This window comes from Anser brachyrhynchus, assembly GCF_964034855.1.
Source record: "Anser brachyrhynchus genome assembly, chromosome: 38".
Lineage (NCBI taxonomy): Eukaryota > Metazoa > Chordata > Aves > Anseriformes > Anatidae > Anser > Anser brachyrhynchus.
The window spans coordinates 85,667-97,069 of NC_137731.1; the positions used below are offsets into that span (position 1 = coordinate 85,667).

Here is an 11,403-nt window from a genome sequence, read left to right on the forward strand (position 1 = left end):
CTTCAGTCCTCCCAGTCCCTCACAGTTCCCCCCCCACCCAGTGTCCCCAATACACCCTAGTGTCCCCCCCCCCCCCGCCCCTTTTGGCTCCCCCAGTCCCTCCCAGTACATCCCAGTGTCCCCAGTGGCCGTGGGAACGGAGGCGGAACCGCCCCGGGGCTCTGGGAGGTGCCCCCCCGTCCCCCCCCCCTTGTCCCCGTCCCTGTCCCCGTCCCAGGGGATAAAGCGGCTCCGGGCCACCCCCGTGGGCACCAGAGACACCATGGCACCCAGGTGAGTGGGGACACGGGGGGGTGGGGAAACAGGGGGGTTGGGGACAGGGACACCCATGGGGACATCTGTGGGGATGGGGACACCCACAGGGACGGGGACACCCTTGGGGTTACCCATGGAACAGGGACACCCATGGGGATGGGGACACCCATGGGACAGGGACACCCTTGGGGACACCCATGGGGACAAGGACACCCTTGGGGACAGGGACACCCTTAGGGACAAGGACAACCGTGGGGATGGGGGTCACCTTGGGGATGGGGACACCCGTGGGGACGGGGGCACCCACTAGGACGGGGACACCCGTGGGGATGAGGACACCCTTGGGGACAAGGACACCCTTAGGGACAAGGACAACCAAGGGGATGGGGTCACCTTGGGGATGGGGACACCCGTGGAGACGGGGGCACCCACTAGGACGGGGACACCCATGGGGATGAGGACACCCTTGGGGACAGGGACACCCTTAGGGACAAGGACACCCGTGGGGATGGGGTCACCTTGGGGATGGGGACACCCATGGGGACAGGGACACCCTTGGGGACACCCATGGGGACACCCACGGGGACGGGGACACCCATGGGGATGGGGACACCTATGGGGACAGGGACACCCATGTGGACAGAGACACCCTTGGGGACAGGGACACCCTTAGGGACAAGGACAACCATGGGGATGGGGGTCACCTTGGGGACGGGGACACCCATGGGGACACCCTTGGGGACAGGGACACCCATGGGGACAGGGACACCTACGGGGACAGGGACACCTGTGGGGACAGGGACACCTACGCGGACAGGGACACCCGTGGGGACAGGGACACCCTGGGGTGACCCAGTGGAACCACCCCCACCCAGGTCCACGCAGATGAAGGCTGCCCCCGTCCTCCTCCTCCTCTTCCTCCTCGGCCACACGGGTGAGTGCGTGGGGACCCTGAGGACATGGGGGGCACCCTGAGGACATGGGGGGCACCCATGGGGTGAGGGGGGGTCCTAGACCCATCTGGAGGGATACTGGGAGGTCCCAGAGTCATACTGGGAGGTCTCAGAGCCATACTGGGAGGTGCCAGGGTGACACCGGGGGTCCCAACCCCATACTGCAATGGTCCTTGGGTGGCACTGGGAGTCCCAAACCCATACTGGGATGGTCCTGGGGTGACCCTGGGGGTCCCAAACCCATACTGGGGGGTCCCAGGGTGACACTGGGGATCCCAAACCCATATTGGGATGGTTCCAGAGTGATCCTGGGGGTCCCAAACCCATACTGGGTGGTCCTGGGGTGACCCTGGAGGTCCCAAACCCATATTGGGATGGTCCCAAGGTGACACCGGGTTTCCCAAACCCATACTGGGATAGTCCCAGGGTGGCACTGGGGGTCCCAAATCCATACTGGGATGGTCCTGAGGTGGCACTGGTGGTCCCAAACCCATACTGGGGGATCCCAGGGTTACACTGGGTGTCCCAAATCCATACTGGGATGGTCCCAAGGTGACACTGGGGGGTCCTGGGCCACCTCACGGACCACATTTTGGGGGTCCCCCAGGTGGGCGCCCCGTAAGCGAGCTGCTCTACCCCTTTGGGCCGGAGGAGGGGGACATGGCCACCCCCCGCGAGGACGACGGCATGAGCCCGGAGATCCTGCTGTGGGAGACCTTCTCCTTCTACGGGGTGCCCCACCGCTCCCTCTACGTGAGTCCTGGGCCCCAGGGCATTGTGGGAAGGTGGGTGGGGTGCTCGAGATGTCAGGGGTTGGGGACACCGTGGGTGGGGACAGCATTGGGGTCACCATGGGTGGGACACCGTGAGTTTGGGCCATCATGGTTGATGACATGAGTTGGAGACGCCATGGGTTGGAGACGCCATGGGTTGGGGACACCATGGTTGGGGACACCGTTGTTGGGGACACCATGGTTGGGGACACCATGGTTGGGGACATCATGAGTTTGGGCCATCACGGTTGACAACACCATGGGTTGGCGCCACCATGGGTTGGGGACACCATGAGTTGGAGCCACCATAAGTTGGGGGACACCATGGTTGGGACGCCATGAGCTTGGGCCACCATGGTTGATGACACCGTGAGTTTGGGTCATCATGGTTGATGACATCATGAGTTGGAGCCACCATGGGTTGGGGACACCATGGTTAGGAACACCATGGGTTAGGGACACCAAGATTTTGGGCTGTCATGGTTGATGACACCATGAGTTGGAGCCACTATGGGTTGGGGACACCATGATTGGGTGCCACCATGGTTGGAGCCATCACAGTTGGGTGCCACCATGGTTGGGGCCACCACGGTTGGGGCCACCATGACTGGGTGCCACCATGGTTGGGTGCCACCATGGTTGGGTGCCACCATGCTTGGGGCAACCACAGTTGGGGCCACCACAGCTGGGGCCACGTTGGTTGAGGGCCACCACAGTTGGAGATACCACAGTTGGGGGCCACCACAGTTGGAGATACCCTGGTTGGGGACCACCATGGTTGAGGCCACTGTGGTTGGGGCCACCATGGTTGGGTGCCACCATGGTTGGGGGCCACCATGGTTGGGGCCACCACGGTTGGGGCCACCACAGTTGGGTCCACGTTGGTTGAGGGCCACCACGGTTGGAGATACCACAGCTGGTGGCCTTCACGGATAAAACCACCATGGCCAAGGGTCACCATGGGTGGTGGCCACCCACCGTGGCTGCCACCAGGTGACGGTCGCCTCCCGCAGGTGAACAACAACGGGGTGGTTTCCTTCAGGACGGGGGTCTCCGAGTTCACCCCCAACCCCTTCCCATTGCCCGGTCACCGTCCCTTCGTGGCCCCATACTGGGCCGACGTGGACACCAGACTGGGAGGGGACGTCTTCTACCGGCAAACCCGGTCACCGGAGCTGCTGGCCCGCCTGACCCGCGAGCTGGCCCCTGCCGTGTCCCCCCCCGAGCAAGCCCCCCAACCCACCTGGGCCTTCGTGGCCACCTGGGACCGCGTGTCCTTCTTCGGAGCCGCCTCTGACAAGGTGGGACCTGGGGGAGAAGGGGACACGGAGGGGACAAGGAGAGTGGGACGCGAGGGGACACGGGGATGGAGTGTGGGGATACGGGGGGACATCGGGAGGGGTCATGGGGACATGGGGATGAGATATGGGGACATGAAGGGACATCGGGATGGGGCATGGGGACATGGGGATGAGATATGGAGACATGGAGGGACATGGGGATGGGGCGTGGGGACTTGGGGATGAGATATGGGGACATGAAGGGACATCGGGATGGGGCATGGGGACTTGGGGATGAGATATGGGGACATTGAGGGACATTGGGATGGGGCTTGGGGACAGGAGGGGACATCAGGATGGGTCACGGGGACATGGGGATGGGGTATGGGGACAGGAGGGGACATGGGGATGGGGCACGGGGACATCGGGACGGGGCATGGGGACGTGGGGATGAGATATGGGGACATGGAGGGACATGGGGATGGGGTGAGGGGACATGGGATGGACATGAGGCTGGATGTGGGACACGGGGACATGGGGACAATGAGTGGGGACATGGGGACAATGAGTGGGGACATGGGGACAACACGGGGCTATGGGACCAAAGCGTGGCCCCGTCAAGGAGGACGCACATGTGGGGACACGGGGACAAAATGAGACACGGGGACATGGGTGAACAACGGGGACAAGACAGAGACACGGAACCAGGGACCACGGTGACACGGTGGCACGGTGGCATGGTGGCACGGTGACATGTCCCCGTCCCCCGCCCCGTAGGTGAACACCTTCCAGGCCGTGCTGGCCACCGACGGCGTCACCTCCTTCATCATGCTCAACTACGGGGACATCCAGTGGACCACGGGCATTGCCAACCAGGGGGACCCCCACACCGGCCTGGGGGGCATCCCGGCCCAGGTGGGGACAGGGGACAAGGGGGGGGGGGACACCGGGGTCACCCCAACCCGCTGGGACGAGTGCGGGGGGGTTGGGGTGGAGTTAAGGGGGTTTGGGGTGGAGTTAAGGGGATTTGGGGGGAGTTAAGGGGATTTGGGGTGGAGTTAAGGGGATTTGGGGGGAGTTAAGGGGATTTGGGGTGGAGTTAAGGGGATTTGGGGGGAGTTAAGGGGATTTCGGAAGAGTTAAGGGGATTTTGGTGAAGTTGAGGGGATTTGGGAAGAGTTAAGGGGATTTTGGAGGAGTTAACGAGATTTGGGAAGAGTTAAGGGGATTTGGGCAAAGTTAAGGGGATTTGGGGAAAGTTAAGGGGAGTTGGGGGGAGTTAATGGGAACTGGGAAGAGGAAAGGGGATTTTGGGGCAGAGTTAAGGGGATTTGGGGGGAGTTAAGGGGATTTGGGAAGAGTTAAGGGGAATTGGGAAGAGGAAAGGGGATTTTGGGGCAGAGTTAAGGGGATTTGGGAAGAGTTAAGGGGATTTGGGCAAAGTTAAGGGGATTTTGGTGGAGTTAAGGGGATTTGGGAAGAGTTAAGGGGATTTTGGAGAAGCTAAGGGGATTTGGGAAGATTAAGGGGATTTTGGTGAAGTTAAGGGGATTTGGGCAGAGTTAAGGGGATTTGGGCAAAGTTAAGGGGATTTTGGTGGAGTTAAGGGGATTTTGGTGGAGTTAAGGGGATTTGGGCAGAGTTAAGGGGATTCTGGTGAAGTTATGGGGATTTGGGTAGAGTTAAGGGGATTTTGGTGGAGTTAAGACGATTTGGGCAAAGTTAAGGGGATTTGGGCAAAGTTAAGGAGATTTTGGTGGAGTTAAGGGGATTTGGGCAGAGTTAAGGGGATTTGGGAAGAGTTAAGGGGATTTTGGTGAAGTTAAGGGGATTTGGGGCAGAGTTAAGGGGATTTAGGAAGAGTTAAGGGGGTTTGGGACACAATTAATAGGATTTGGAGCACAAATAAGGGGATTTGGGGCAGAGTTAAGGGGACTGGGGCAGAATCAATGGGATTTGGGGCAGAATTAATAGGATTTGGTGCACAAATAAGGGGATTTGGGGCAGAGTTAAGGGGACTGGGGCAGAATCAATGGGATTTGGGGCAGAATTAATAGGATTTGGTGCACAAATAAGGGGATTTGGGGCAGAGTTAAAGGGATTGGGGCAGAATCAATGGGATTTGGGGCAGAATTAATGGGATTTGGGACAAAATTAATAGGATTTGGGGCCCAACTGATAGGATTTAGGCCAGAATTAACCATCCTCAGCCCCATGTGACCCCCATCCCACCCCCGGCCCCCCCCGCTCACCCTCCCCGTCCCATGTCCCCCCCGTCCCCGTCCCCAGGCCGGGTTCAACAGCGGGGACGACGTCCACTACTACAACATCCCGGGCTCGCGCTCGCCGGCGGTGCTCAACATCGGCCGCACCAGCAACGTGGGGGTCCCGGGGCGCTGGATTTTCCGCGTCGACGTCTTCACGGCCACCGAGGGTCCCCCCGTCCCCTCCGAGGTCCCCAGCACCCCCCCGCCGCCACCCCCCGCCACCACCCCCCCGCCACCCCCGCCCACCACCACCCGCCGCCGCCGCCGCACCACGGAGGAGGAGAGGGTGTACCTCTGCTAGGGGTGAGTGGGGGTCTTTGGGGTCGGGGTCGTCCGGGGGGCATTTGGGGACATCGGGGGTTGGGGACACCTGGGTCCTCTTGGGGGGCACCTGGGGTCCTGGGGACCTGGGGTTGGGGACATCTGGGTCATCTTGGGGGGCAGCTGGGGATCTGGGGTCTTTGCGGTCAGGGGCGTCTGGGGGGCATTTGGGGACTCTAGGGGGTGGGGACACCTGAGTCCTCTTGGGGGGCATCTGGGGACCTGGGGTGGTGGACATCTGGGGACCTGGGTCCTCTTGGGGGGCATCTGGGGACCTGGGGACCTGGGGTTGGGGACATCTGGGTTGTCTTGGGGGGCACCTGGACACATGGGGGTTTTGGGGTTGGGGACGTCTGGGAGGCATTTGGGGACACTGGGGGGTGGGGACACCTGGGTCCTCTTGGGGGGCACCTGGGGACCTGGGGTGGGGGACATCTGGGGACCTGGGTCCTCTTGGGGGACATCTGGGTCATCTTGGGGGTATTTGGGGACATGGGGACATGGGGTTGGGGACATCTGGGTCGTCTTGGGGGGCAGCTGGGGACCTGGGGTCTTTGGGGTCGGGGTCCTCTTGGGGGGCATCTGGGGACCTGGGGTGGGGGACATCTGGGGACCTGGGTCCTCTTGGGGGACATCTGGGTCATCTTGGGGGGCATTTGGGGACCTGGGGACCTGGGGTTGGGGACATCTGGGTCCTTTTGGGGACCATCTGGCTCCGGGGCCACCCGTGTCCTCCTGAAATTTGGGGCCACCCTGACACCCCAATGTCCCCTGGGATTTGGGGACACCCTGACGCCCCGATGTCCCCTGGGGCTTGGGGACACCCCGACACCCCAATGTCCCCCAGGACTTGGGGACATCCCAGTGTCCCTTAGAACTTGGGGACACCCTGACACCTCGATGTCCCCTGGGATTTGGGGACACCCCGACACCCCGATGTCCCCTGGGGCCTGGGGACACCCCGACACCCCGATGTCCCCCAAGACTTGGGGCCACCCCAGTGTCCCTTAGGGCTTGGGGACACCCCGCCGTCCCCCGGGGACACCCCGACCCCCCCGCTGTTCCCTGGGGACACCGTGACACCCCGATGTCCCCACAGGAGGCCACCGGGGACGTGTCACTGCGGCAGCGCCAATAAAGCCCCGCCGAGCACCCCCTGTGCCCGTGTGACTTTGGGGGGGGGGAGGTGACAACGGGGAGGGGACACGGGGCACACGCGTGTGACACCCGCGTGCCCTCGGGGGGGGGGGGGAGGGGATGGCAGCGGGGGGGGGAGGTGACACCGCCCCCGGCGCCGGGTGGCACCGCCGGAGGGTGACGCGGTGACGGGCGCGGGGCCAGGAGGAGGCAGCGGGGCCGCAAGGAGCGGGTGCCTTGCTCTACAATGGGTTTACACCTTGCGCTACAACTGGTTTACACCTTGTGCTACAACTGGTTTACACATTGCACTACGACTGGTTTACACCTTGTACTATGAGTGGTTTACACCTTGCACTACAACTAGTGAGTATCTGGTACTACCACTGGTTTATGCCTTGCACTACAACTAGTTTATGTCTTGTGCTACAAGTAGTTTACATCTTGCACTACAACTGGTTTACACCTAGCACTACAACTAGTTTACACCTTGCACTACGACTAGTTTATGTCTTGCACTACAACTGGTTTACACCTTGCACTACAACCAGTTTATGTCTTGCACTACTAGTGAGTCTTGCACTACAACTAGTGTGTGTCTCGCACTACAACTAGTTTACGTCTTGCACTACAACTAGTGTCTCGCACTACAACTAGTTTATGTCTTGCGCTACTAGTGAGTATTTTGCACTACAGCTAGTGTGTGCTTGTACTACAATCAGTTTACATCTTGCACTAGTGGTGATTGTCTTGCACTACAATTAGTGTGCGTCTTGCACTGCAACTAGTATCTTCCACTACAACTAGTGTTTTTCACTACTAGTAGCGTGTCTCTTGCACTACAACTAGTGAGTCTTGCACTACAACTAGTTTATGTCTTGCACTATAACTCTTGTCTTGCACTACTAGTGTCTTGCACTACAAGTAGTGAAAGCACACCTTGCACTACAACTAGTTTACATCTTGCACTACAACTGGTGTGTGCGTCTTGCACTACAACTAGTGAGAGCACACCTTGTACTACAGCTAGTGAGTGTCTTGTACTACAACTAGTGAGTGCCTTGCACTACAACTAGTTTATGTCTTGCACTGTAACTAGTAAGCTCACACCTTGCACTACAACTAGTGTGCATCTTGCACTACAACTAGTGTGTATCTTGCACTACAACTCGTATCTTGCACTACAACTAGTTTACACCTTGCACTACAACTAGTGTGCATCTTGCACTACAACTAGTGTGTATCTTGCACTACAACTCGTATCTTGCACTACAACTAGTTTACACCTTGCACTACAACTAGTGAGCGCCTTGCACTACAACTAGTTTACATCTTGCACTACACTACACCTAGTTTACGTCTTGTACTACAACTAGTTTATGTCTGCACTACAGCTACTTTATGTCTTGCCCTACAACTAGTGTCTTGCCCTACAACTGGTTTACACCTTGCACTACAACTGGCGTGCGCTTCATCCTACAGCTCCTTTACACCTTGCACTACAACTAGTATCTTGCGCTACAAGTAGTTTACGTCTAGCGCTACAAGCCCCCACCCCCCATCTCCCCCCCTCTTTCCCCCTCCCTCCCCCTCCCCCCGCCCCCACCCCTCCCCCACCCTCGGGGGGGGGGGGGTCCTGCAGCCCCTCCCCCTCCTGGTGGCCTCTCCGGAATGTCCCCAACTCCCCCCTCCCCCCCCCAAGGGACCTCAAAGGGACCCTTGTAGGGGACAGGGAGGGGTCAAAGGTCACGGACGGTGGCATCCGGGGGGGGGGAGGGGGAGGGCAAGGAGCCCCTCCCCCCCCCGTGGGAAAACAAGGCTCCATTCATAAGCACTTGAGGGGGGGGGGGGGGGGGGGGCACAGAAATCCCCCCCCAACTCCCTCCCATGGGGGGGGCGGGGGGGGGGGCTGGGAGGCGTGGCCACGCCCCCTGAGCCTAGCCACGCCCCCTCGCGTGGCCACGCCTCCTTTGTCTGGCCACGCCCCCCCCCGCGTGAGGCCACGCCCCCTCCAGGTGCGGCTGTTGTGGTGGTGGTGCGGGAAGGTGAGTGGGGGGGGGGCACCCTTGGGACCGGGGGTGGGCACCCTTGGGGGGGCGGGTGGGCACCCTTGGGTGGGGGGGGGGGGGGCGCCCTGAGGGGGGGTCCTTTGGGTGGGGGTCCTTTGGGGGGGGTTACTTGGGGAGGGGGGTATGTGGGGGGGGCTCTTTAGCGGGGGGGGGGGGAACTGGGTGCTATGGGGGGGGCTGGGGGGGCACCCTTGGGTGGGGGTCCTTTGGGGGGGGTCAATTGGGGGGGGCGTCCTTAGGGGGGGTTATTTTGGGTGGGGTATTTGGGGGGGGCACTGTAGCAGGGGGGAACTGGGTGCTATGGGGGGGGGCTGTGGGGGGCACCCTTGGGACCGGGGGGGGGGGGGGCACCCTGAGGGGGGGGGCACCTTTGGGTGGGGGTCCTTTGGGGGGGGTCAATTGGGGGGAACGTCCTTTAGGGGGGGTTATTTTGGGGGGAGGTATTTTGGGGGGGCTCTTTAGCGGGGGGGGAACTGGGTGCTATGGGGAGAGGCTGGGGGGGCACCCTTGGGTGGGGGTACCCTGGGGGGGGCTCCCTTGGGTGGGGGTCTTTGGGGGGGGTTATTTGGGGGGGGGCACCTTTGGGGGGGGCTCTTTAGCGGGGGGGGAGGGAACTGGGTGTTATGGGGGGGGGCTGGGGGGGCACCCTTGGGTGGGGGCACTCTGGGTGGGGGCACCCGGGGAGGGGGCACCCTTGGGTGGGGTCTTTTGGGGGGGGGTTATTTTGGGGGGGGGCACCTTTGGGTGGGGGCTTTTGGGTGGCGGAGGGGCAGCTGGGTGCTATTTTGGGGGGGGGGGGGAGGACACTTTTGGGGGGGGGCACCCGGGTCCCATGGGGGGGGGGGGGCACCCCGGGGGGGGTCATTTTGAGGGGGGAGGGGGGAAGAGGGAGGGCGCCCCCCCTCCTTCCCATTCCTCCCAGTTCCCTCCCAGTAACGCCCCAGTAAGGAATCCGCCGCGGGGCGGGTGACTCACCGCCCCTCCCCCACCCAAGGGTGCCTTTTTTTGGGAGGGGAGGGGGGGAGGGGCGCGTCGGGTGCTGGGGGGGGGAGGGGCACTGGGTGCTCAGGGGGTGCCCCTCCCCCCCCCAGGGGTCAGAGGTCACCATGGGGGGGGGCAGCGCGGGGGTGCTGGCGCTGCTGGCAGCAGGTACTGGGGGGACTGGGAGGGACTGGGAGGGGACTGGGAGGGGTGGGGGGGGACTGGGAGGGACTGGGAGGGAACTGGGAGGGATTGGGGGGGGACTGGGGGAACTGGGAGGGACTGGGGAGGGATTGGGGGGGACTGGGAGGAACTGGGAGGGAACTGGGGGGGGACTGGGGAGGGACTGGGGAGGGATTGGGGGAACTGGGAGGGAACTGGGGAGGGATTGGGGGAACTGGGAGGGAACTGGGGGGAACTGGTGGGGGATTAGGGTAACTGGGAGGGGATCAGGGGGGAACTGGGAGGGACTGGGGAGGGATTGGGGGAACTGGGAGGGACTGGGGGGGATTGGGGGGACTGGGAGGGAACTGGGGGAGGATTGGGGGGGACTGGGAGGGACTGGGAGGGAACTGGGGGGTGATTAGGGGAACTGGAGGGACTGGGGAGGGATTGGGGGGGACTGGGAGGGAACTGGGAGGGAACTGGGGGGGGGATTGGGGGAACTGGGAGGGACTGGGGAGGGATTGGAGGGGGATTGGGGGAACTGGGGGGGACTGGGGAGGTATTGGGGGGACTGGGAGGGAACTGGGGTGAACTGGGAGGGACTGGGGGGAACTGGCAAGGGATTGGGGGTGACTAGGGGGAACTGGGAGTAACTGGGGGGGAACTGGGGGGCACTGGGTTTTTGCCCCCCCCAACTGGTTTTTGCCCCCCCCCCCCCCCCCCCCCCCCCCAGTTCTGCCCCTGGCAAGAGGCAGCTCGGAGTCCCTGGGTGAGTTACTGGGATGAACTGGACGAACTGGGACGGACTGGGAAGTGGGGAGGGGCTGTACTGGGATGGGGGGGGTGCATACCGGGAATGGGGGGGTCGTACTGGGAATAGGGGTTACTGGGAATGGGGGGGTACTGGGAATGGTGGGGCATACTGGGAATTGGGGGGCTGTACTGGGAAGGGAGGGATCATACTGGGAATGGGGGGGAGTCATACTGGGATTGGGGGGGTCATACTGGGAGTGGGGGGGGTCATACTGGGAAGGGGGGGTCATACTGGGAGTGGGGGGTCATACTGGGAGTGGGGGGGCATACTGGGAATGGGGGACATACTGGGAATGGGGGTCATACTGGGATTAGGAGGGTCATACTGGGAATGGGGAGGTCATACTGGGAGTGGGGGGGGTCATACTGGGAGTGGGGGGTGTCAAACT

At 62.0% G+C, this 11,403-nt stretch overlaps 1 protein-coding gene and 1 long non-coding RNA gene across 2 annotated transcripts; both read left to right on the forward strand.

Annotated features, from left to right (window-relative positions):
• The first annotated feature begins 198 nt into the window (after positions 1–198).
• LOC308184593 (sushi, nidogen and EGF-like domain-containing protein 1) lies at positions 199–7,001 on the forward strand. The gene is made up of 7 exons (XM_080571795.1): positions 199–273; positions 1,131–1,189; positions 1,816–1,961; positions 2,995–3,282; positions 4,039–4,176; positions 5,551–5,831; positions 6,949–7,001. The coding sequence occupies exons 1-6, from the start codon at positions 263–265 to the stop codon at positions 5,827–5,829; spliced, it is 921 nt and encodes a 306-aa protein (XP_080427921.1). The 5' UTR covers positions 199–262; the 3' UTR covers positions 5,830–5,831; positions 6,949–7,001.
• A 1,916-nt stretch (positions 7,002–8,917) lies between these two features.
• On the forward strand, positions 8,918–10,973 carry LOC308184604. The gene is made up of 3 exons (XR_013942718.1): positions 8,918–9,031; positions 10,147–10,204; positions 10,935–10,973. It is a non-coding gene; the product is annotated as an uncharacterized lncRNA (long non-coding RNA).
• The last annotated feature ends 430 nt before the right edge of the window (positions 10,974–11,403 follow it).

What these genes read in the sequence shown, in the direction of transcription:
- LOC308184593 (XM_080571795.1), top strand. An exon ending in CTTCCTCCTCGGCCACACGG is followed by an intron (nt 1,190 to 1,815) that starts GTGAGTGCGTGG and finishes GGGGTCCCCCAG; the next exon opens with GTGGGCGCCCCGTAAGCGAG. An exon ending in TGGGGGGCATCCCGGCCCAG is followed by an intron (nt 4,177 to 5,550) that starts GTGGGGACAGGG and finishes CCCCGTCCCCAG; the next exon opens with GCCGGGTTCAACAGCGGGGA.